Source organism: Somniosus microcephalus, chromosome 3 (assembly GCF_052327205.1).
Source record: "Somniosus microcephalus isolate GS21.2 chromosome 3, FLI_Smic_1.0, whole genome shotgun sequence".
Taxonomy (NCBI): domain Eukaryota; kingdom Metazoa; phylum Chordata; class Chondrichthyes; order Squaliformes; family Somniosidae; genus Somniosus; species Somniosus microcephalus.
The window spans coordinates 93,308,206-93,334,752 of record NC_140989.1 but is presented as its reverse complement, the minus strand read 5'-3'; the positions used below and the strand labels follow the sequence as shown (position 1 = coordinate 93,334,752).

The 26,547-nt window shown below is 48.9% G+C and overlaps 1 protein-coding gene across 8 annotated transcripts in view; it reads right to left on the bottom strand.

The window, feature by feature from the left end:
• eml6 (EMAP like 6) overlaps positions 1-26,547 on the bottom strand; it is an 844,856-nt gene that overhangs the window by 401,677 nt on the left and 416,632 nt on the right. For all 8 annotated transcript variants that reach the window (XM_085981352.1, XM_085981349.1, XM_085981353.1 and 5 more), the window contains one exon: positions 14,794-14,980. In XM_085981352.1, coding sequence (XP_085837478.1) covers positions 14,794-14,980 — 187 coding nt within the window. The remainder of the gene's footprint in view (positions 1-14,793; positions 14,981-26,547) is intronic.

Genomic DNA, 26,547 nt, shown 5'->3' with positions numbered 1-26,547 from the left:
AACGTCCTTCCTCAGGTATGGTGACCAAAACTACACACAATACTCAAGGTGCGGTCTCACCAAGGCCCTGTACAACTGTAGCAAGACATCCTTGTTCCTGTACTCGAACTCTTGCTATGAAGGCCAACATACCATTTGCCTTCTTAACCGCCTGCTGCACCTGCATGCTTACCTTCAGCGACTGGTGCACAAGGTACAAAACTAGAGTATTAAACTTAAATAAAGCCAATTACATAAGTATGAGGGGCAAGTTGGCTAAGGTAGATTGAGGAATTAGATTAAAAGGTATGATGGTAGATAAGCAATGGCGAACATTTAAAGAAATATTTCAAAATTCTCAACGAACATACACTCCATAGAGAAATTAAAGGTCCATGGGAAAAGTGATCCATCCGTGGTTAACTAAAGAGGTTAAGGATGGCATTACATTAAAAGAAGAGGCTTATGATGTTGCCAAGAAGAGTAGTAAGCCCGAGGATTGGGGGAGTTTTAGAAACCAGCAAAGGATGACGAAAATATTCATAAAGTGGGAAAAAATAGAATGAGAGTAAAATGGCAAGAAATATAAAAATAGATAATCTCTGGATTATTACCTGAGCCACGAGCGAATTTCGCTAGGACAAATAAAATTAGAGAGTTAAATGCGTGGCTCAAAGACTGGTGTGGGAGAAATGGGTTTTGCTTCATAAGAACATAAGAAATAGGAGCAGGAGTAGGCCAATCGGCCCCTCGAGCCTGCTCCGCCATTCAATAAGATCATGCCTGATCTGATCCTAACCGCCAATCCACTATCACAGAACCATCTCCTGAATCTAACAGAATTAGACACACGAAATAGGAGCAGGATCAGGCTACACGGCCCCTGGGCCCACTCCACTACCCACAGGGCCATGACCGATCCGAACCTAGACTCAGGTCCAAATTCCTGCCCGCTCCCCGTAACCCTTAATTCCCTTTACTTCTAGGAAACTGTCTATTTCTGTTTTAAATTTATGTAATGATGTAGCTTCTACAGCTTTTTGGGGCAGCATATTCCATGGACCTACCACCCTCTGAGTGAAGTAGTTCCTCCTCATCTCAGTTTTGAAAGAGCAGCCCCTTATTCTAAGACTATGCCCCCTAGTTCTAGTTTCCCCCATCATCGGGAACATCTTCCCCACATCCACCCGATCCGACCCCTTCACAATCTTATATGTTTCAATAAGATCGCCTCTCATTCTTCTGAACTCCAATGAGTAGAGTCCCAATCTACTCAACCTCTCCTCATATGTCCATCCCCTCATCCCCGGGATTAACCGAGTGAACCTTCTTTGTACTGACTCGAGAGCAAGTATGTCCTTTCTTAAGTATGGACACCAAAACTGTATGCAGTATTCCAGGTGCGGTCTCACCAATACCTTGTATAACTGAAGCAATACCTCCCTATTTTTATATTCTATCCCCCTAGCAATGAAAGCCAACATTCTAATGACCTTCTTAATCACTTGCTGCACCTGCATACTAACCTTTTGAGTTTCGTGCACCAGGACCCCCAGATCCCTTTGTACTTCAGTACTTTCAGTTTCTTGCCATTAAGATAATAACTTGCTCTACGATTTTTCCTGCCAAAGTGCATAACCTCACACTTTCCAGTATTGTATTCCATCTGCCAAATCTCTGCCCACTTACTTAGCCTGTCTATGTCCCCTTGCAGGTTTTTTATGTCCTCCTCACTCACTACTTTCCCTCCCATCTTAGTATCATCTGCAAACTTTGATATGTTACACTCGGTCCCCTCCTCCAAATCGTTAATATAGATTGTAAAGAGTTGGGGACCCAGCACTGACCCCTGCGGAACACCACTGGTTACTGATTGCCAGTCTGAGAATGAACCATTTATCCCAACTCTCTGCCTTCTGTTAGATAGCCAATCCTCTATCCATGCCAGAATATTACCCCCAATCCCGTGATTTTTTATCTTAAGCAATAATCTTTTGTGTGGCACCTTGTCAAATGCCTTTTGGAAGTCTAAATACACTACGTCCACTGGTTCCCCTTTATCCACCCTATACGTTACTTCCTCAAAGAACTCCAGCAAATTTGTCAAACATGACTTCCCTTTCATAAAACCATGCTGACTTTGTCCTATTAAATTATGATTATCCAAATGTCCTGTTACTGTCTCCTTAATAATGGACTCCAAAATTTTACCTACCACAGATGTTAGGCTAACCGGTCTATAGTTTCCAGCCTTCTGTCTACTGCCCTTTTTAAATAAGGGTGTTACATTAGCAGTTTTCCAGTCTGCCGGGACCTTTGCTGAGTCCAGGGAGTTTTGGAAAATTATTACCAATGCATCCACAATCCCTACCGCCACTTCCCTCAAGACCCTAGGATGTAAGCCATCAGGTCCAGGTGATTTATCCGCCTTGAGTCCCATTATTTTACCGAGTACCACTTCCTTAGTGATTTTGATCGTGTTTAGCTCCTCCCCCCCATAGCCCGCTGTTTGTCCAGTGTTGGGATATTCTTAGTGTCCTCTACTGTAAAGACTGATACAAAATATTCATTCAGTGTTTTTGCCATCTCCATATTTCCCACCATTAATTTCCCGGTCTCATCCTCTAAGGGACCAACATTTACTTTAGCCACCCTTTTTCTTTTTATATAACTATAAAAACTCTTACTATCTGTTTTTATATTTTTTGCTAATTTACTTTCATAATCTATCTTCCCTTTCTTAATCAATCTTTTTGTTATTTTTTGCTGTCTTTTAAAGTTTTCCCAATCCTCTATCCTCCCACTAGATTTGGCTACCTTATCACAGATCACAGAAATCACAGAAACCCCACAGTACAGATAGAGGCCATTTCGGCCCATCGAGCCTGCACCGACACATATACCACCCGATCCCCATAACCCCTACACCAACACATATCCCACCCTATCCCCGTAACCCCACGTATTTAATCCCCCTAACACTAAGGGTCAATTTATCATAGCCAATCAACCTAACCTGCACATCTTTGGACTGTGGGAGGAAACCGGAGCACCCGGAGTAAACCCACGCAAACACGGGGAGAATGTGCAAACTCCACACAGACAGTCGCCCGAGGCCGGATTCGAACCCGGGTCCCTGGCGCTGTGAGGCAACAGTGCTAACCACTATGCCACCGTGCCCTTGTTTTTAGTCGAATACTATCCTTAATTTCTTTACTTAGCCACGGATGGCTGTCTTTTCTTTTACACCCTTTTCTTCTCAGTGGAATATATTTTTTTTGGAAGTTGTAAAATAACTCCTTAAATGTACACCACTGATCATGTATCGTCTTACCCTTTAATCTATTTTCCCAATCCACTCTACTCAATTCCACTCTCATACCTTCATAGTCTCCTCTTTTTAAGCTTAGCACGCTTGTTTGAGATCCAACCTTCTCACCCTCTAATTGAATATGGAATTCAACCATGTTATGGTCACTCATTCCAAGGGGATCCTTTACTAGGACATTTTTAATTAATCCTGTCTCGTTACACAGGACCAGATCTAAGGTTGCTTGCCCCCTGGTCGGTTCAGTTACATACTGCTCAAGAAACCCATCCCTAATACACTCAATGAACTCATCCTCAAGGCAGCCCTGCCCAATTTGATTTGTCCAATTAATATGATAGTTAAAATCCCCCATTATTATAGAAGTTCCCTTATTACAAGCCTCAACTATTTCCTGATTGATACTCCGTCCAACAGAGTTGCAACTGTTCGGAGGCCTATAGACTACGCCCACTAGAGTTTTTTTCCCCTTATTATTCCTTACCTCCACCCAAACTGTTTCATTATCCTGATCTTTTGACCCAATATCATTTCTCTGTATTACAGTGATTCCTTCCTTTATTAACATAGCCACCCCACCTTCCCTTCCTTCCTGCCTGTCCTTCCTGATCGTTAAATAACCTGGTATGTTTAATTCCCAGGCATTGTCACCCTGCAGCCATGTTTCTGTAATGGCCACAACATCATACCCATATGTAGTTATTTGTGCCATTAACTCATCGATTTTGTTACGAATGCTACGTGCATTCAGATAGAGAACTTTCAAAGATGTTTTGTGACACTTAGTTCCTGCTTTTGCCCTTTTTATTACTTTACCTTTTACTCCATACCTTCTGCCACTTCCTGACACGCTCTGGTTTTTAATTTCCCCACTGCTACCTAAGTCTATGACCTTCTCTGTTGTCATTTTTATTATTTGCTCTCTAGGAACCTCCCCCCCACTAGTTAGTTTAAAGCCCTCTCTACAGCCCTAGTTGTATGATCCGCCAGGACTCTAGTCCCAGCACTGGCCAAGTGAAGCCCGTCCCAACGGAACAGCTCCCTCCTGCCCCAGTACTGGTGCCAGTGTCCCAGGAAGCAAAACCCATTTCTCCCACACCAGTCTTTGAGCCACGCATTTAACTCTAATTTTATTTGTCCTAGCCAAATTCGCTCGTGGCTCAGGTAATAATCCAGAGATTATTACCCTTGAGGTTCTGTTTTTTAATTTGACCCCTAGCTGCTCATACTCCTTTAACAGAACCGGCTTCCTAGTCCTATCTACGTCGTTTGTACCAACATGGACCACGACAACTGGATCCACCCCCTCCCACTGCAAGTTTCTTTCCAGCCCAGAGGAGATGTCCTTAACACTGGCACTCCAATTAACCCTCCCCCCAGGCTCCCCCACCCAGGCCTCTGATTTCCCCCCCACCCCCTTTGCTCCTCCGGCCCTCCCCATGCTGCTCCCGGCCTCCGATCCCTTCAGACCCACGCCTATCTCCTCCGGCCAGCCCACAATCGCAATCTTCTAGAGAACCCCGCCTCCCCCCCCTGCGATCATGATCACCTGGAGCCGCCCCCCCCCCCCGGCACCGTTCCTCCAGCCCGCCCGTGATCTTCAGGAGAACCTCCCCACTTCTCCAGCCCGCCGGCCTTCTATCTTGTTGAGACCCCTCTCCAGGCCCGCAATCCTGTTGACCCCCACCCACATGCTCCTCCCACCCTGCGATCTTGTTGACCACACCCCCCCACCCCCGTGCTCCTCCCAGCCCGTGATCTTGTTCAGAACTCCCGTGCTCTTGTTGAGAACCCCCGTGCTACTCCCACCCCGCGATCTTGTTGACCACACTCTCCCCACCCCCGTGCTCCTCCCACCCCGCGATCTTGTTGAGAACCCCCGTGCTCCTCCCAGCCCGCGATCTTGTTGACCACACTCTCCCCACCCCCGTGCTCCTCCCACCCCGCGATCTTGTTGACCACACACCCCCACCCCCGTGCTCCTCCCAGCCCGCGATCTTGTTGACCACACTCTCCCCACGCCCGTGCTCCTCCCACCCTGCGATCTTGTTGAGAACCCCCGTGCTCCTCCCAGCCCGCGATCTTGTTGACCACACACCCCCACCCCGTGCTCCTCCCAGCCCGCGATCTTGTTGACCACACCCCCACCCCGTGCTCCTCCCAGCCCGCGATCTTGTTGACCACACCCCCCCCCACCCCCGTGCTCCTCCCGGCCCGCGATCTTGTTGAGAACCCCTGTGCTCCTCCCAGCCCGCGATCTTGTTGACCACACCCCCCCACCCCCGTGCTCCTCCCACCCTGCGATCTTGTTGAGAACCCCCGTGCTCCTCCCAGCCCGCGATCTTGTTGACCACACACCCCCACCCCCGTGCTCCTCCCGGCCCACGATCTTGTTGACCACACCCCCCCACCCTCGTGCTCCTCCCACCCTGCGATCTTGTTGAGAACCCCCGTGCTCCTCCCGGCCCGCGATCTTGTTGACCACACCCCACACCCCCCCACCCCCGTGCTCCTCCCACCCTGCGATCTTGTTGAGAACCCCCGTGCTCCTCCCAGCCCGCGACCTTGTTGACCACACACCCCCACCCCTGTGCTCCTCCCAGCCCGTGATCTTGTTGTCCACACACCCCCACCCCCGTGCTCCTCCCAGCCCGCGATCTTGTTGACCACACCCCCCCACCCCCATGCTCCTCCCAGCCCGCGATCTTGTTGACCACACCCCCCCACCCCCGTGCTCCTCCCAGCCCGCGACCTTAGTTGACCACACCCCCCCATCCCCATGCTCCTCCCGGCCCGTGATCTTGTTGAGAACCCTCCGTGCTCCTCCCACCCTGCGATCTTGTTGACCACACACCCTCACCCCCGTGCTCCTCCCGGCCCGCGATCTTGTTGAGATTCCCCACATGTTCCGTCGGCCCCCATGCGATCTTTCCCACCCTCCTCTGTGTGCCCTAGTGCCGCAGGACTACCCGTCTGGAGCCAGCCAGCCTCTAAGTCTGGCTGGCTGTGGATGGGAAACAGAGGGTTTCCATGCAAATCATGCTCAGCGGTTATAATTGGCAGGGCCTGTGGAAAACCCGTTCTCCCGGGTTTCCCGACCGCTTCGGAGACCCCTGCCCACAACCCACTTTCCCCATTAAAATTCAGCCCTTTGTATCTGTCTTCACAGTAGAAGATGCAAAAAACATAGCAGAAATAGTTGGGTGCCAAGGGTCTAACGAGAGTGAGGAACTTAAAGTAATTAATATTAGTAAAGAAAAAGTACTGGAGAAATTAATGGGACTTAAAGCTGACAAATCCCCTGGACCTGATGGCCTACATCCTAGGGTTCTAACAGAAGTGGCTGCAGAGATAGTGGATGCATTGGTTATGATCTTCCAACATTTCTTAGATTCTGGAATGGTCCTAGTGGATTGGAAGGTAGCAAATGTAACACCGCTATTCAAGAAAGGAGGGAGAGAGAAAATGGGGAACTACAGGCCAGTTAGCTTGACATCAGTCGTCGGGAAATGCTGGAATCCATTATCAAGGAAGTGGTAACAGGGCACTTAGAAAATCATAATGGCCCAGAAATTTGGGTCGGGGGCTTCCTGCGGGTGTAAGCCCCCGACCTGCACTTATCTTGTGCGCCGGCCATTGTGCTGTGGGCCCGCATGGGATTCCGATCCTGGGCCTGCTCCAACTGCCGGCGCGCAGTGCTTGCGTATCCCAGGGGCGTAGTTAGTTTGATGCGTCCCCTGGGATCACGTGGGCCATGGGGAGCCAATCGGAGCAGGGAATGCTTCATTCATAAGTTTGACAGGAAGGGCTGTCAAACTTATAAATACTATAAGCCCCAAAACATCACTAAATCTTCAAATAAATTTTTTTTAAATCACATTTTTTAAATAAACTATAAATTACATGATATAACTATTTTAAACAATAATTTAAATTTTTTGAAAATTTTTTGAAAATTTTCGAACAGGGCTAAAATTAAACTTACCTTTCTTTAAAGTATTTAAAAATAATAAACCTGTGGAAAAAATGTTTTAATTTTAATTAATTCACTACTTACCTTGTAAAAAGCAGGCCTTGCGACTGCTTTTTACATGTCTAACTTCTGGAGACTTACCCTCCTGGGAAAACCTGCAAAAAAAACGTAAGTTCGATGCGCACGCACAGCCTCTCCTGCGCATGCGTTTGACCTCTGAACCCCTTCGTTCAGGGGAACGGAAGTGCCGGTTTCCCGCGCATGCGCAGTGCATGCAGGAAACCGGCACTTCCATTGGGCTTACGGGTGAGTACCCCGTGGAGACCCGAATTTCTGGGCCAAAGAGGGGGAGAAATTCGGTTGGCAGCGCCTCCAATTAGCGCCTAAAGAGGTCGAGAAGTGGGGCGTTAGCCAATTTTCGGCCGGGTGCAGTGAACCCAGCGCCTCCTCACATATTGAGTGGGCATTTTGCGCCGGCGCTAAACCTTAGCGCCCGCTCGCGGGCGCAGGCAGATCATGACATCATTTCAGTGTGCAACGCCTTTTGGGCGCCCCGGACCGGAAATTCAGTGTTGCGCGCCTCCGTTCCGCCTGGCGCTAATAAGGACCACTTACCTGGAATGTTCCCCAGTCGCTCTCGGGCTGGGGGGGCGCTCTTTAAAGGGGACTGCACTGGTATAAAAGCGGCAGCCATTTTGGGAGCACAACTTCCTCGAGACTTTCACAGAGTTGCTGAGCTGCACTCTGAGAGCCATTGCACCAGTGAGCCAGTGCTGGCCAGAGGAACTTCAGCCTTCTGACCATCATCTTGCTGCTGGTGAGCATTTACAACGTTAACAATTTCTTGTGCGCTATTATTATGGGGGCTGCATTGGAGGGGAACGTCCTGCTGCTGAACCATCTGGAAAGGGCACAGAGACACAGGGAGAGAGGGGCAGGAATGGCCAGACGGAGGAGGGCCAACAGACGTTGCCACACCAGACCTTACGCTGCCAGGGTTTTCCGACAGCAGTTCTCTTACTTGAACATGTCAGAGAAGCAGTGTCTTAGAAGGCTGCGCTTCAGAAAGGAGGTGGTGACTGAGCTGTGCCACCTGCTTCAGCCAGATCTGCAGCCTCAGATAAGGTGCAGGACCTCTCTGTCGGTGGCTGTCAAGATGAGACTGTTGCCCTGAATTTCTATGCAAGCGGCTCCTTTCAGGCCGCAACTGGAGACATCGCCAACATATCGCAGTTTGCGGTGCATTGCTGCATCCGTCAAGTAACAGATGCCCTATTTAAAAGGAGGCGGCAGTACATCTCCTTCCCTGTAACACTGGAGAAGCAGCGGGAGCGCGCAGAGGGCTTCGCAGCAATAGCAGACTTCCCCATGGTGCAGGGCGCCATTGACTGCATGCACGTGGCTTTGCGGGCGCCTGTTTTGAATCCGGAGGAGTTCCGCAACCGCAAGGGGTTCCATTCCTTGAATGTTCAGCTGGTCTGTGACCACCGACAGCTGATCCTCACAGTCAATGTGCAGTTCCCTGGCAGCAGCCACGACGCCTTCATCCTGCGCCAGACTTCAGTTGCAGACCTATTCGAGGCCCCAGCTCACCCAGGAGGCTGGCTTCTCGGTGACAAGGGCTATCCTCTGTGCCCATGGCTGATGACCCCGCTCCATTCGCCCAGCACTCCTGCTGAAGAGCGCTTCAATGCGAGCCATCAGGCGACGAGGAACATTGTGGAGCACACAATCGGTGTGCTGAAGCAGCGGTTCCGCTGTCTCGACCATTCCGGAGGCGCCTTGTAGTACTCACCAGAGCGAGTCTCCCACTTCGTGGTTGTCTGTTGCATGCTGCATAACCTCGCCATCCTACGCACCCAGCCAATGCCACCAGACATTGAAGCACCAGCGGAGGAGGAGGAGGAGAAGGACCAAGACGGGAGGGAGGTACAAACTGGAAGGGCCGTCCATCAGAGGCTGATAACAAGCCGCTTCTAGGCCCCTCTGACGGAATGCTTGGAGCCATTCGAAGAGCAGGAATGGAAACGTCCGGATAACCCAAAGCCTGTGAAGGGCAGTGAATGTAAATAGCAGACATGGCCTATGTGAATAAAAAAAGTTGTTTATTTTGCAAAATGTGCTTCCTTCCAACATGACAAAGCAATGGCTACAGAAAGCAAAACTAACACACTAACACATAAGTGCCTCGCATACCCGGGAGGCTATCCAAAATATTACTAACATTCAGACCAGCATCCACGGCCTTGATTTCTACAAATAAGACGTCTCAGCTGCACCTTCTACTCTTTCCCTCTTGATGGTGATCTACTTCTCTTGCGAGATCGGCCCCTTCCCTCCCTGCAGCTCCTCCGTAATGGGACCCCAGTGGCTGCATCAAGGCTGGGGGAGGCCTGCTGGCTGTCCGAAAGCGCAGATGCCCCTGAGGGACGTCCTGGATGACCTCTGGCCTTGGAGGGCCCGGATGCTGACTGCTCCAACTGTGCATGGGTGGAAGCAGTCTGTCCTGCAGGTGGTGGCAGCTGCAGTGGAGACGTGCCAGTGGTGGCATCAGGAATGCTGACATCCTGAGAGCGGACAGCAGCTCCCTGGTCGACTGGCACTCTGACGGGGCAGCACCGCAGCATGCGCACCAATCGGCTGGTCCACAGATTGATGCCCTGCTGTAGTGCTGCAAGGGCCCCGGGTAATCCCGCCTGATCCAGCGAGGGTGGCAGCAGTCATTGGTCGCGTGGCCTCAATATGCGTCTCCATGAGACCAGCGAGTGACTGCGTGGCAGCACTCAGCACTTGCGTGGCAGGTGCCAGTGCTTCGGTGAAGCCCTGGACAGTCCTTTCCAGTGCTGCCCCGAAGCCGTGGACAGTCCTTTCGAGTGATGTCCCGATGCCCTGGACAGTCCTTTCCAGTGCTGCCCCAAAGTCCTGCGCACTCCTTGCCTGTGCTGCCCCTAAGTCCTGCACACTCCTTGCCTGTGCTGCCCCGAAGTCTTGGACAGTGTCTCGATGGATTCAGGCATCCTTGCCACTGCAGCCATGAGCTCAGTGTGCCTGAGCCGAACCTGGGTGCTCATTTCAGCGAGGGAACGCACCTCTTCTGCGCTCTGTGCAGCAGTACTCGCGGCCTGACTCGCCCTCCAGGGAGACGGCCCCTGAGCTTCCCTACCCCCCTTGCGTTGCTGCAGCCCGCTGGTTCCTGGAACTGCTTCCTCCTCAGAGCATTCCCCCCCGTTCCCCTCCAGGGAAGTAGTCTCCCCAGTCTGCAGAGGAGCTGGCTCGCCTGAGCATGGCAGGGATGGTCCGGCTTCCTCCTGCTCGTCGCCTCCAGAGTCAGTGGCAGTGGCAGCTTGAGGGCCCGGCTCCCGAGCTGGTGATGCAGCATCTGAAAGCAGGGAGGTTGAAGAGTGGCTTTAGCGAAAGGACAGGGTGGCAGCAAGGGATGCATGAGTGCTGCAATGCTCTGACATGGGTCCAGAGTGAAAAAGCATGCTGGTGGGGGGAACAAGTGGAAGGAGAGAGTTCAAAAAGGTGATGACCTTACCATCGCTGTGCACAATGGGGTCGGCAGCTCCAGTGGTGACAGGACCAATCATCCGGCCTCCAACAATCTGGTGGACTCGTTCCTCCAGGTCCGTCAGTGTCTGCAGCTGAGGAGGGCCTCCTCCGGTACGAAGCTGCTCCCTCTGGTTCCTGGCCAGCTTGGCCTGCAGGAGAAAGGACGGGAAGTGATGAAACATGCTGGCCTAAGCTGACATCACATGCCCCCCATGGTAGAATAGCCCTTCCATTATGCATTGAGCTGACATCACATGCCCCCCATGGTAGAATAGCCCTTCCATTATGCATTGAGCTGACATCACATGCCCCCCATGGTAGAATAGCCCTTCCATTATGCATTGAGCTGAATGTGCGTGTGTGTTTCCAGAAAGGGCCATGGGTGCTGGCTGACAGATGGCCATTGGGGCTTCGCGCACCCTCTGGCCATAATGTCAGGTGCAGATGGAGGGATGAAGAAGATGGCGAAAAAGGCACTCACCCTAATGACCCGAGTGAGGTCGTTGAACTTCTTCCTGCATTGCACAGGAGTCCTGGACACCACGCTGCTTGAGGTCACTCTTTGACAAACTTCCCTCCAAGCCCTGCAGTACTCGCTCTGATGAGGCCTCCTGCCATTGTCGGGGTACAGCACAGCTCACCGGCGCTCCACTTCGCCGACCAAAGCATCCAATGCCCCATCGGTAAAGCGCTCCGCTCTCTGCCTCACCCTCTCCATATGTTCAAAGTCTGGAACGCCACAGAAAGCACAGCGCCGATTTTGAGGCCTACAAGGCGCAGAGTGTGGCTGCTGCTCCTAATTGACCCGCCCCTTTAAGAGCTGGCCGGCGTCAGCATGTCTCGGGATAATCGATTATTGACAGCACCTGCGCTGTGCCCGGCCGCCGACATATTGAGTAGCGTCGCTGGGTTAGCGCCTTGAGACTCCCGTGCAGCGTCTGAATCAACGCCGCAATCACCTTTAGGGGCGCAGCAACCCAATATCGCTCGAGATGGCGATAAGTTGCGCCTGGCGATAAAATTTGCGCAGCGTCAATTCTAGCGCCCCAAACGGGGCTATACCCAATTTCTCCCCCAGAGTCTGCAAAGGGATATAGACAGGTTAAATGAGTGGGCAAGAAGGTGGCAGATGGAGTATAATGTGGGGAAATGTGAGGTTATTCACTTTGGTAGGAAGAATAGAAAAACAGAATATTTTTTAAATGGTGAGAAACTATTAAATGTTGGTGATCAGAGGGATTTGGGTGTCCTCGTACACGAAACACAGAAAGTTAACATACAGGTACAACAAGTAATTAGGAAAGCAAATGCAAGGAGGTTGGAGTACAAGAGTAAGGAAGTCTTGCTGCAATTGTGCAGGGCTTTGGTGAGACCACACCTGGACCACAGTTTTGGTCTCCGTACCTAAGGAAGGACATACTTGCATTAGAGGGGATTCAACGAGGGTTCACTAGATTGATTCCTTGGATTGAGTAGCATGGGCCTACAGGCTCTGGAATTTAGAAGAATGAGAGGCGATCTCATTGAAAGATATAAGATTCTGAGAGGGCGTGACAGGGTAGATACTAAGAGGCTGTTACCCCTGGCTGCAGAGTCTAGAATTAGGGGGCATAGTCTCAGAATAATGGGTCAGCCATTTAGGACTGAGATGAGGAGAAATTTCTTCACCCAGAGGGTGTGAATCTTTTGGAATTCTCTACCCCAGAGGACTGTGGATGCTCAGGCGTTGAGTATATTCAAGACAGAGATCGATAGATTTTTGGACTCTAATGGAATCAAGGGATATGGGGTAAAAACAGAAAATGCTGGAGATACTCAGCAGGTCAGGCAGCATCTGTGAAGAGAGAAACAGAGTTAACGTTTCAGGTCGATGACCCTTTGTCAGAACTGGAAAAAAGCAGGAAATGGAACAGATTTTTAAGCAAGTGTGGGAGCTCGGAAAGGGGGGAGGGGATGAAAGAACAAAAGGGAAGGTCTGTGATTGGATAGAAGGCCGGAGAGGTTAAGAGACATTAAGAGATATTCAAGGCAAAAGGAGATTGTAATGGGACAGGTTAAGAAACAAAAGATGGCTCAAGATGAAGTGTAAATTGCGCAGGCAGAATGAAAGACAGCTGCCATGTGGGAGAGAAGAGAAAAAAGTGTGGAAAAAAGATATCTATGATAGGGGCCGAGGTTATGATCTGAAATTGTTGAACTCTAAGTTGAGTCCAGAAGGCTGTAAAGTGCCTAATCGAAAGCTGAGGTGCTGTTCCTCGAGCTTACGCTGAGCTTCCGTGGAACAATGTAAGAGGCCGAGGACGGTGAGGTCTGAGTGGGAATGGAGCGGAGAATTAAAGTGACAGGCGACCGGAAGCTCGGGGTCCCCCTTATGGACTGAACGGAGGTGTTCCACAAAGCGGTCACCCAATCTGCGTTTGGTCCCCCAATGTAGAGGAGACCGCATCGTGAGCAGCGAATACAGTATACTAAATTGCAAGAAGTACAAGTAAATCGCTGCTTCACCTGGAAGGGGTGTTTGAGGCCCTGGACAGTGGGAAGGGGGGAGGTATAACGGCATGTGTTGCATCTCCTGCGCTTGGGGAAGGGTTGTTGGGGGTGATAGAGGAGTGGACCAGGGTGTCGTGGAGGGAGCGGTCCCTTCAGAATGCTGAAAGGGGAGGCGAGGGGAAGATGTGTTTGGTGGTGGGATCATGCTGGAGGTGGCGGAAATGGCGGAGGATAATCAGTTGAATGTGGAGGCTGGTGGGGTGAAAATGAGGACAAGGGGAACCCTATCATGGTTCCGGGAGGGAGGGGCAGAAGTGCGGGAGATAGAACGGACACAGTCAAGGGCCGTGTCAGCCACAGTAGAGGGGAATCCTCGGTTGAGGAAAAAGGAAGACATGTCGGAAGCACTGGTATGGAAGGTGGCATCGTCAGAGCAGATACGGCAGAGACGGAGAAACTGGGAGAATGGAATAGAGTCCTTACAGGAAGCGGGGTGGGAGGAAGTGTAGTCCAGGTAGCTGTGGGAGTCAGTGGGCTTGTAGTGAATGTTTGTCAATAACCTATCCCCAGAGATGGAGATGGAGACGGAGAAGTCGAGGAAGGGAAGGGAAGAGTCGGAGATGGACCATGTGAAGGTGAGGGAAGGGTGGAAATTGGAAGCAAAGTTAATTAAATTTTCTAGTTCAGGGCAAGAGCAGGAAACGGCACCGATACAGTCATCAATGTACCAGAAAAAGAGGTGAGGGAGAGGACCTGAGTAGGACTGGAACAAAGAATGTTCCACATATCCCACAAAAAGGCAAGCATAGCTAGGACCCATGCGGGGTCCTATAGCAACACCTTTGATTTGGAGGAAGTGAGTGGAGTCAAAGGAGAAGTTGTTCAATGTGAGAACAAAGGATATGGGGAGTAGGCGAGAAAGTGGAGTTGAGGTAGAAGATCAGCTATGATCTTCTTGAATGGCGGAGCAGGCTCAAGTGGCTGTATGGCCTACTCCTGCTTCTATTTCTTATGTTCTTATGTTCCGACTTGCATTTATATAGCGCCTTTCACAACCTCGGGATGTCCCAAAGCACTTTACAATCAATTAAGTACTTTTGAAGTGTAGTCACTGTTGTAATGTAGGAAACACGGCAACCAATTTGCGCTCAGCAAACTCCCAGCAACAGCAATGTGATAATGACCAAATAATCTGTTTTTGTGATATTGATTAAGGGATAAATATTGGCCAGGGCACTGGGGATAACTCCCCTGCTCTTCTTCGAAATAGTGCCATGGGATCTTTTACGTCTACCTGAGAGAGCGTTTAATGTCTCATCTAACAGTGCAGGTTTTTGTGCTCAATTCTCTGGCGTGGAATCGAACCCACAACCCTCTGAATGCCTCCTTGGCACAGGTTATATACATCAAATACAAAATAAATGATTGAATTGTATTTACCAATGAAACTGTTTATAGGATTTGTAAATACCTGCCCAGTAGCCACATAGTCCTTTATTGGATGAATGGCTAGAGAGAGTATATCATCATCATGTCCAAGATAGAATCTCTGTGAATGCTGTTGTCGATTATAAACAATAGCAACAGCAGCAACATGGTAGACCACTTCAGCAGCTTGGGTGTAGAAGAGATTATTTCGACAATCGTATCCTCTGTACCTTAAAAACACAAAATACAAAACAAGCTATAAAATATAATGGCATGATGATTATATAAGTATAATCTTTAATAAAAAATATGGCAACTTTCCATGTAATTGAGTGTTTGGACTGTTTAAGATACAACCTATAATCATAGAATCATACAGCACAGAAGGAGGCCATTGGGCCCATCATCCCTATGCCGGCTCTTTGAAAGAGTTAACCAATTAATTCCATTACCCTGCTCTTTCCCTATAGCCCTGCATTTTTTCCCCTTCAAGTATTTATCCAATTCCCTTTTGAAAGTTATTATTGAATCTGCTTCCACCATCCTTTCAGGCAGTCCATTCCAGATCATCATAACTCGCTCCGTAAAAATATTTCTCCTCATCTCCCCTCTGGCTCTTTTACAATTACCTTAAATTAGTATCCTCTGGTTACCAACCCATCTACCAGTGGAAACAGTTTCTCCCTATTTATTTTATCAAAACCCCTATTGTCCCTCAAGACTGAAAAATGAATTATAAGCAATGGGCATTAAGTGGAGATTGCCATCCATTTATTTCACTAACAAAACGAAGAGCCACAATGAGATTGTCTATGGTTAATTACCTCAAAAACATATTGACATTTCAACAGTAGTTAAACATATTTCTGAACGGATTTCACAGTATAGAGGTAATTTTACTAATCTGTGGTCCCAGCGCACAACTTTGCCCACCGGAAGTGCATACTGGAAATTCAGGTGCACACTTTGGGCTCGATTTTGTTACTGGGGCGGGCTGGGGTCGTGTAATCCACTTTTCGTGTTAGCCACCCGATTCGAAATCGATGTGGGAGAATGATGCGATTTTAACTTAAGTGGGCAATTGAGTTCCAGCGTGTGGGAACCCATGGTCCAATTAGTTTTTTCAGTCTGAAACTCGCCTCCGATTACGTCATCATTGCTGCTGCATTTAAGGTCTGCAACAAGCCTTGCTTCTTCTGCAGACTTCCAACCTTTTGACCTTTCATGTTAGAGGGACCTGGAGGCAGAAGGACCAGCGAGAGACCTAGGTCTGCTCCCAGGTTTGATGACGTTGCCCTGCAAGCATTAGTGGAGGGAGCAAGAGCCAATAAAGCGGTGCTCTTCCCTTCTTCAGGGAGGAAGCAGCCTCCCCAGCAGACCAAGTCTGTGTGGATCCAGGTGGCCCAGGAGGTCAACTCTTTGTCAATACCCCGCAGAACCTGGCTTCACTGCAGGAAGAGGTTTCATGACCTTCTGCGCACTGGAAAAGTGAGTATGACTTTCCCATCACCCTCAATCTGATCCCCATTGCCTCTCCTCACCAGCACTCAGCTTTAGCAATCTCTTCCTCCACATCCCACTTGACACTGACATCCATGCACCCTTACCCATTCCCTCTCTCTCTATGGTCACATTCACCTAACTATTCGACTATGCAGCCCTCACACACCCTATCATTGTGATGCTATGAAAACAACTTACAACACACAGGGAGGGCCCTTGGTCTTGCCACCTCACTCCATCTTTGTCTCCTTCTAAGCATCTATGCTATGGATTCCCTACACTCACTCCTTCATTCTCACTCAAACTCCACTTGTCTCCCTCATTGCAGGAAAAGAGAGCTCACAATAAGAGGGAAAGAGCAAGGACAGGAGGAGGGCCACCCTCAGTAGCCCAGCTCACCCCCTGGAAGGAGGTGGTCCTGGAGATCGTGGGAGTGGAGGACGATGCGCAAGTGGGGGACGGACAGACGGCTGCATCACAGCAAGCTGGTGACAGAATCGTTTTCTATCTCTCTCATTGACATTGCATGAGTCGCTGATAATGATTCTGAAGCTCTAACAGATGGACTTATGATCATCTGCAATATGCAATGTGCATGTAACCTTGGCATCACATCTTTGACTCTTTCCTTTACTCCCCCACAGGACCTTCAACAGCACCCGTCCCCACTAGTCAGGAGGAAGAGCCTGAGCATCCAGACTCCTCAGAGGAAGCTGCAACCTCTGAGGGCGCAGCGTCAGCAGAATTCACCGCACCCTGCACCAGCGCAAACACTCACACCTCGGTGGGACCATCGCGAGATAGAGTAGTGTTGTCACCTGGTATATCACAGCTCACAAGTGAGCATCAGCAGATGGTGGAGACAGGGACAGCAGTGGAGAGTCCTCGTCGGAGAGCGCAGGACTCTGCCAGCTCGGCTCAGCTGCATGTCGACCCTCTGCCTCTGGGTCCATCCACAAAATCAGCGGTGCTGGAACTCCAGGAACAGATGCAGGAGTCTCTGGCAGGTTTTGTCTTCAGGGTCGCTGCGAGTGTGGAGCGAATGGAGGAGTCCATTGCGAACATGAGTAGAGCCTTTGTGGAGTCATTGGCGCATGAACGCATCACCATGGAAAGGATGGCAACCTCCATGGAGGTGATAAGTCGCCAGAGTGCAGAAAACATGGTGAGTGTTCTGAATAGAATGACATCTCTGGAGGAGCGATGGTCATCTATTGAACAGAGAAACCAGACCTGCATGGAAGTCCTTGAGTAGGACTGCCAGTGCAGATACAGGTCCCCATGGCCCCCTTGATGTGCAGCAAGGTGCTTTCAAGCCACTTGCAAGCGCTGAGGGGGACCTGACCCATGAGAGGGAAGTTGATGGCAGACATCAAGGAAGTGGGGGCTCCTCTCCAAGCGCTCACACTTCCATGCCACTGCAGAGCCTTCGGTCAGAGCCCCACCAGAGTCCACACCTAACTGAGATCGGCGTCTCAACCCCTGCACAGCCGCAGGAGCAGCAGACTGTTGGCGAGCCCTCACAGGTTCACAACCCCAGAGGACGCCCGCCAAAGGTGTCGAGACAGGAGCAGCAAGAAAGTGAGCAAGGGGCCTCCACATCTGCTGAAGCCACAGGGAAAGCACCACGTAGGAGCACGCGTAAGAGAAAGATACTGCACAAATAGTCACAAGGGTAGTCACTTGGGTGAAATTTGATGTTTAATGTTAAAAAGCCATCAGATGGTTACTGTAAATAAAAAATCTGATGGCTACTGCTGCAGTTGTGGCATCTGTCATTTCGCTAATGGGACTTCCACATTGAGGGCTTAGGATTACTTGGTATATGCCTCAGTTGAGGAAGCACTCAGTGAAGGTGGCGAGAGGGGTTTTTCAGGAAGTCACACTGGAGATGAGTGTCAGGCTCCAAACTTCCACAGCTGTGGTTATGCCTTCTAAAAGTTCCCCCAGACCTGAGACAACAAAGTCCTGCCACCTGCAAATGATGGCTGATCAAATATCCTATTTAATGGTGGAGCTGCAGCTAATAGTCAGCAATCCAACTGTACTCCCGCCAGGTTTCACCATCGTATTTCAGAGCAGGCGTGTTTCACGTTAGAAAAGGGTTAAAATCTTTCAAGATGGGATAATAGAGGCAATTTAGTGCTTGTTAAGGGCCTTAAGGGCCTATCCCACCTCTTGGAGGCGGGACGGAGAAAGGAGCAGTAAACACGATTTCTTGAAAATTGCTTGGAGGCGGGATTGGGCCCGCCCGCCATTTTTTGCAATTTTAACACCCCACACGCCTCCATTCCCGCCTCCACGGTCCTGTGAAGTTCGAGCCCTTTCTGTCCAAGATGGAAAATTGTGGGAAATATGTGCTCAAGTTTCTAACATGTGCTCATGGTGGGCAAAGCTTCACACTCGGAGCTTTATTGACCTCTATATGTCCCATATGTAAGAAAAGGAACGATGTTAAATATATGTGTATTATTTGATTAATAAAGAGAGCAATATACAAAGGATAAATCAATACAAATGCACTTATGAAGTACTCAGGGTTATTGTTGTTTTCACTCAACAACATAATAAGGGAAATTTTCTGGTCCTGCTATTGAAGTAGCAGGGCTTTGGAGCAGCAAGCAGATTGTTGATGAAGTGGGCTGAAATAGCTCTTAAAGGCTTTAGTTGCCATTTCAAAAGAGCTCACATGAATTGTTGTTGTATGCCTGGAGTAAGGAGGAGGGTCTGCTCCAATTTCTGATGCATTTTAGAATGTCATCTTGCCAGAAGTGCAGCAAAATGGGGATGTCCTTTTTACATGCCAGGGCTCTTTCCCTATATTAAGAAATGTCTAGGCTGCTTGGCAGAAGAGGGTAGACAGAATCAATATAGTGTCCACCATTCAGAGAAAATATTTAAAAAGAAAAAGTGCAATGAGGATGCATTTTTATATAAAACTAGCAGGGGGCCCCGGCGTTGCCAGGGCAGTTTAGAGGGCCGCGCGGTTGATGGCCGTCCGCTACCGCTCCCCGGCTTTGTGTCTCGGGCCGCGCGGTTGATGGCCGCCCGCTGCCACTCCCCCGCTCTGTGTGTCGGGCCGAGCGGTTGCGAGGCCCGGCCCGAGTGACCCCAACTCACCTCCCGCTCGGCGGGCCGATGCAGCTGCCCTGCTCGCTGTTGAGGAAAAGTAGGGGAAAAAATGGCGGCGAAGTTTCGGGAGGCTGCAGGATTAGGTCCCGCCCGTGAGGCACCGATTGGTTAACCATCAGGTCACTGAACTGTAGGATTGGTCAACCATCATGTCAGTCAACGCTAATGAGCGGTAGGATTGGTCAACCGCTAATGAGCGGATTTTTGAACGTTTTATGTATACTGTCCGAACAATTTTTGTCTGACCAAAAAGTAAATACGCCTATGACACTCCCCTGATCATCAGCTTTCTTTTGATATAACATATGTGTAGGTACGCTCTATAACTTTTGACTGTATAGCGGACAGACAGACAGCGGACAGACAGACGGACTAGATAGATATAGATGCTTTTCAAAAATTAAAAATTATGGCATACTACAAATTCAAACACCATCAATTTTATTTCATTTCACAAAATATTTTATTTCATGTGTATTGAGATATCGGGCCAGAATTTGCAGTGGGTAATAACGGCGAACTAACGGCATCTAAACGCGGAAATCCTAAAGTTGCGGTCAGTCATTCACTGCTCCAACACCGGCTGCGCTGTGCCCCCCTCCCCCCTTAGCTGGCAATCAAGTGTAATCAGTGAAACTGACAAAAACATGGGCTTTTAATATCGCAGTTAAATACCCCATTAAATGCCAGGCCTTGTTGGATTAAGTGCAACTTAAACAAACATTATGGCCCTGAAAAACAAATTTTAATTTTGTGGAGCGTCAAATTTCTCCATTGTGATAAAAGTTACAATTTTTAAGAAATTTAACATTTTTTAAAAGTTTGTTCCAGATATTTTAGGTTCTATAGCAAAATACTGCGGATGCTGGAAATCCGAAATAACAACAGAAAATGCTGGAAAAACTCAGCAGGCCAGGCAACATCTGTGGAGAGAGAAATAGAGTCAACGTTTCGAGTCAAACTCTTTGTCAAGACTGGAAAGGCACAGGAAATTAAATAGATTGAAAGGCCAGGCTGGGAGAGAACAAAAGAGAAATGAAGAGACATTGGCCTAGAAATTGAGTTTGCGCTGCGCCGGGGCTTAACGCCGGAAATTTAGCGCCGGTGCTAAGTCGCGCTGTGCGCGCCAAAAATTCAGTAGCGCCGCGCCCAAACGGCTGCCGGCGCTACTGAAGGCTGTTTGCGCCTGAAAACTGGCGCTACACGCCGCATTGCGGCACTATTCCGGCGCTGCGGCGCCCGATGCGGTGCGGCAGGCTCGGGAAGTGCAGGCCTCCTCCTTCAGTTAAGGAGGAGCTGCCTGCACCCGCCCGCTGGCCGGTTAAATCGCCACAAAAATGAGCCCGGCACCTCGGGGAAGTGCCGGGCTCGCAGCCGAGAAGCATCTGTTCCGCGGAGGGGGGGTGGGGGAGTCCGGGGAGGGAGGTGCGGGCAGGCGGCCAGCGGGAAAGCGGCCGGCCGCCGCTCCACCTTTATGCGCCGGCGCAAAGTCGTGCAAGACTCTGTTGCCAGAGTCTTAGTTGCGGCTGCCACGGGCGAGGCGGCCGCAACTGAATTTCGGCGCTGGGGCCCGTCAACACGGCAACCGGGACGCTGCGCACACCGATGACGTCATCGGTGCCGGCGCAGCGCTACCGGTGTAACGCCGATGTTGGGCCCTAGTCAATTTCAAAACCGGCTGTAAGTCCAGCACAATGCCCTCTAGCGCCGCAAAATGGGCGCTAAGCCCACTCAATTTCTAGGCCATTAAGAGGTATTCAAAATGAGACGAGATGGTGATAGGACTAGTGGAGACAAAAGACGGCTCTAGATTAGGTGTGAAACGTGCTGGCAGAATGAGAGACAGCTGCCATGGCAAATATGAAAAAGGCAAACGTCTCACCACAGAGATCTTGCGATCTCTGTGGGCAGCTTTCTTTGGGGCCAGTGGCGAACGCCTTTGCTTCGCCGCTGACCAGAAACTCCGCGCCCTTGATTTCAGGAGTGGACAAAAACAGAAAATGAAACATATCTGGCCCACCAATGGATTCTATCCAGCCTGCCAACTGATTCTCGAACTCAACAGCAAAAACTCACGATTTTTGCATGCGCTGTCTTAATATTCACCATGCCACCTGTGATTGGCTGCTGCTGAGACACAAGTCCTAAACCGGGGGTCAGTCTCCCATTTTTGCCTGTGTGTTTGAGACTATAGTAATAGTCTCAGATACAAAGACTGTGCATGCACGCTGTTGGACTCCATTTGCAACGCGTGTTGGGCGAGTTCACTGCTTGAGATTATCTTGGTAAGTTTTTTTGATTATCAGACATTGAAACCTGAGGGCCAGGCGGGAAAATCACTGTGTTTCCCTTTATTCATCCTGGTGCCATGATTTTCAGAGCTTGGGGCCCAGCTGTTTTAATAAATCCTTGCATGATCTACCCCGCTGACCGGGGGTCTGTCTCCTCCTGAGATTAGCATATTTTATTATTTTCCAGGGAGGGCAACTGGGAGAGGTCCGAGCGCCCGGACAGACCGGTCCAAAGTTTCAAAATTTGTGGAGTCTCGGCCGGAGTTGGCGGAGATTGACGGTGACTGGATTCTTTGAGGATGGGAACAGGGACTGCAGGGAGGATGAACAACCTGGCCACAGCACCGTGGAGCAGGGGCCCATTCAAGTGGGGGGAGTTAAAAGAAATGTTGTAGTGGTAGGGGATAGTATCGTTAGGGGGATAGATAGAGTTCTCTGCAGCCGAGAGCGAGAGTCCCGAAGGCTGCCCGGTGCCAGGGTTAAGGACATCTCCTCTGGACTGGAGAGAAACTTGGAGTGGGAGGGGGAGGATCCAGTTGTCGTGGTCCATGTTGGTACCAACGACATAGATAGGACAAGGAAGGAGGTTCTGCTGAGGGAGTTTGAGCAGCTAGGGGCCAAATTAAAAAGCAGAACCACAAGGACCTGAGCCACGAGCGAATTTGGCTAGGACAAATAAAATTAGAGAGTTAAATGCGTGGCTCAAAGACTGGTGTGGGAGAAATGGGTTTTGCTTCCTGGGACACTGGCACCAGTACTGGGGCAGGAGGGAGCTGTTCCATTGGGACGGGCTTCACTTGGCCAGTGCTGGGACTAGAGTCCTGGCGGATCATATAACTAGGGCTGTAGAGAGGGCTTTAAACTAACTAGTGGGGGGGAGGTTCCTAGAGAGCAAATAATAAAAATGACAACAGAGAAGGTCATAGACTTAGGTAGCAGTGGGGAAATTAAAAACCAGAGCATGTCAGGAAGGGGCAGAAGGTATGGAGTAAAAGGTAAAGTAATAAAAAGGGCAAAAGCAGGAACTAAGTGTCACAAAACATCTTTGAAAGTTCTTTATCTGAATGCACGTAGCATTCGTAACAAAATAGATGAGTTAATGGCACAAATAACTACATATGGGTATGATCTTGTGGCCATTACAGAAACATGGCTGCAGGGTGACAATGCCTGGGAATTAAACATACCAGGTTATTTAACGATCAGGAAGGACAGGCAGGAAGGAAGGGGAGGTGGGGTGGCTATGTTAATAAAGGAAGGAATCACTGTAATACAAAGAAATGATATTGGGTCAAAAGATTAGGATAATGAAACAGTTTGGGTGGAGGTAAGGAATAATAAGGGGAAAAAAACACTAGTGGGCGTAGTCTATAGGCCTCCGAACTGTGGCAACTCTGTTGGACGGAGTATCAATCAGGAAATAGTTGAGGCTTGTAATAAGGGAACATCTATAATTATGGGGGATTTTAACTATCATATTAATTGGACAAATCAAATTGGGCAGGGCTGCCTTGAGGATGAGTTCATTGAGTGTATTAGGGATGGGTTTCTTGAGCAGTATGTAACTGAACCAACCAGGGGGCAAGCAACCTTAGGTCTGGTCCTGTGTAACGAGACAGGATTAATTAAAAATGTCCTAGTAAAGGATCCCCTTGGAATGAGTGACCATAACATGGTTGAATTCCATATTCAATTAGAGGGTGAGAAGGTTGGATCTCAAACAAGCGTGCTAAGCTTGAATAAAGGAGACTATGAAGGTATGAGAGCGGAATTGAGTAGAGTGGATTGGGAAAATAGATTAAAGGGTAAGACGATACATGATCAGTGGTGTACATTTAAGGAGTTATTTTACAACTTCCAAAAAATATATATTCCACTGAGAAGAAAAGGGTGTAAAAGAAAAGACAGCCATCCATGGCTAAGTAAAGAAATTAAGGATAGTATTTGACTAAAAACAAGGGCATATAAGGTAGCCAAATCTAGTGGGAGGATAGAGGATTGGGAAAACTTTAAAAGACAGCAAAAAATAACAAAAAGATTGATTAAGAAAGGGAAGATAGATTATGAAAGTAAATTAGCAAAAAATATAAAAACAGATAGTAAGAGTTTTTATAGTTATATAAAAAGAAAAAGGGTGGCTAAAGTAAATGTTGGTCCCTTAGAGGATGAGACCGGGAAATTAATGGTGGGAAATATGGAGATGGCAAAAACACTGAATGAATATTTTACATCAGTCTTTACAGTAGAAGACACTAAGAATATCCCAACACTGGACAAACAGGGGGCTAAAGGGGGGGGAGGAGCTAAACACGATCAAAATCACTAAGGAAGTGGTACTCGGTAAAATAATGGGACTCAAGGCGGATAAATCATCTGGACCTGATGGCTTACATCCTAGGGTCTTGAGGGAAGTGACGGTAGGGATTGTGGATGCATTGGTAATAATTTTCCAAAACTCCCTGGACTCGGCAATGGTCCCGGCAGACTGGAAAACTGCTAATGTAACACCCTTATTTAAAAAGGGCAGTAGACAGAAGGCTGGAAACTATAGACCGGTTAGCCTAACATCTGTGGTAGGTAAAATTTTGGAGTCCATTATTAAGGAGACATTTGGATAATCATAATTTAATAGGACAAAGTCAGCATGGTTTTATGAAGGGGAAGTCATGTTTGACAAATTTGCTGGAGTTCTTTGAGGAAGTAACATATAGGGTGGATAAAGGGGAACCAGTGGACGTAGTGTATTTCGACTTCCAAAAGGCGTTTGACAAGGTGCCACACAAAAGATTATTGCTTAAGATAAAAAATCACGGGATTGGGGGTAATATTCTGGCATGGATAGAGGATTGGCTATCTAACAGAAGGCAGAGAGTTGGGATAAATGGTTCATTCTCAGACTGGCAATCAGTAACTAGTGGTGTTCCGCAGGGTTCAGTGCTGGGTCCCCAACTCTTTACAATCTATATTAACGATTTGGAGGAGGGGACCGAGTGTAACATATCAAAGTTTGCAGATGATACTAAGATGGGGGGGAAAGTAGTGAGTGAGGAGGACATAAAAAACCTTCAAGGGGACATAGACAGGCTAAGTAAGTGGGCAGAGATTTGGCAGATGAAATACAATACTGGAAAGTGTGAGGTTATGCACTTTGGCAGGAAAAATCGTAGAGCAAGTTATTATCTTAATGGCAAGAAACTGGAAAATACTGAAGTACAAAGGGATCTGAGGGTCCTGGTGCACGAAACTCAAAAGGTTAGTATGCAGGTGCAGCAAGTGATTAGGAAGGCCAATGGAATGTTGGCTTTCATTGCTAGGGGGATAGAATATAAAAATACGAAGGTATTGCTTCAGTTGTACAAGGTATTGGTGAGACCGCACCTGGAATACTGCGTACAGTTTTGGTGTCCATACTTAAGAAAGGACATACTTGCTCTCGAGTCAGTACAAAGAAGGTTCACTCGGTTAATCCCGGGGATGAGGGGATGGACATATGAGGAGAGGTTGAGTAGATTGGGACTCTACTCATTGGAGTTCAGAAGAATGAGAGGCGATCTTATTGAAACATATAAGATTGTGAAGGGGTTGGATCGGGTGGATGCAGGGAAGATGGTCCCGCTGATGGGTGAAACTAGAACTAGGGGGCATAGTCTTAGAATAAGGGGCTGCTCTTTCAAAACTGAGATGAGGAGGAACTACTTCACTCAGAGGGTGGTAGGTCCATGGAATATGCTGCCCCAAAAAACTGTAGAAGCTACATCATTACATAAATTTAAAACAGAAATAGACAGTTTCCTAGAAGTAAAGGGAATTAAGGGTTACGGGGAGCGGGCAAGAATTTGGACATGAGTCTAGGTTCGGATCGGTCATGGCCCTGTGGGTAGCGGAGCGGGCCCAGGGGCCATGTAGCCTGATCCTGCTCCTATTTCGTGTGTCTAATTCTGTTAGATGCAGGAGATGGTTCTGTGATAGTGGATTGGCAGTTAGGATCAGATCAGCCATGATCTTATTAAATGGCGGAGCAGGCTCGAGGGGCCGATTGGCCTACTCCTGCTCCTATTTCTTATGTTCTTATGTTCTTTGCCATTTTTGCCAGGAACGGCAGTCTGGAGGGAAAAGTGTTTGTGTCTGTGGCCTTGGAGTCCAGGTCTTCTCAGAATTGGCATGCGACAGCTGCTCGACGTCTCATGGTGCAGCGAACACAAATGGACTGGCGCCGTCTACTCTGGTAATTTTCACATGGCCTTGTGGGGGGGGTGGGGTGGAGAAGGGGTATGGAAAGAAAGAGACTCGCCATTCTCTGGGCCTGCAGCAAGCGTTTGCCCCCTCCGGGGTTTGTTCCAGTGGGCTCATGGGAGGTGTGGGGGTTAAGTGGGGGTGTGGGCGAAGTGGGGGGAGTGGGTGTGGAAGAGTGGAAAAGAACAGAGGAGGGCGCATTAGGGGGCTACGTGTACTCCCTGTTCCCTTGGCAGGGGAAACTCAGCTGGGGCACTTGCTTTCAATTGCGATGGGGTGCCTGTTGTGTGTAGCGTATGCATACAGGAATTGGCTCAGCAGTAATTCTTGTCAACCCTCGCGAAGAATAACCACTTGGGTAATGTATCGGAGGGTAACAGAACTGGATCCCAATACCCTTGGGAGAAGTGGGTGAGAAATCTGATCTCTGGCATTACTTTTGTAGCACTGCAATACTTTTTGTGTCTGTACAATAATTTATAAACTGTTTGAGTGTTTAGCAATTTGGGTATCACTGGGGTTCATTAACTTTGATGTGACTACGTTACAGTGTTGCCATTGAGTGATTTTCTTTAACCCATTTTTCAATATACAACTCTAAGACTATATTTTGAGCTGTTATTCAATTGCTTCTATAC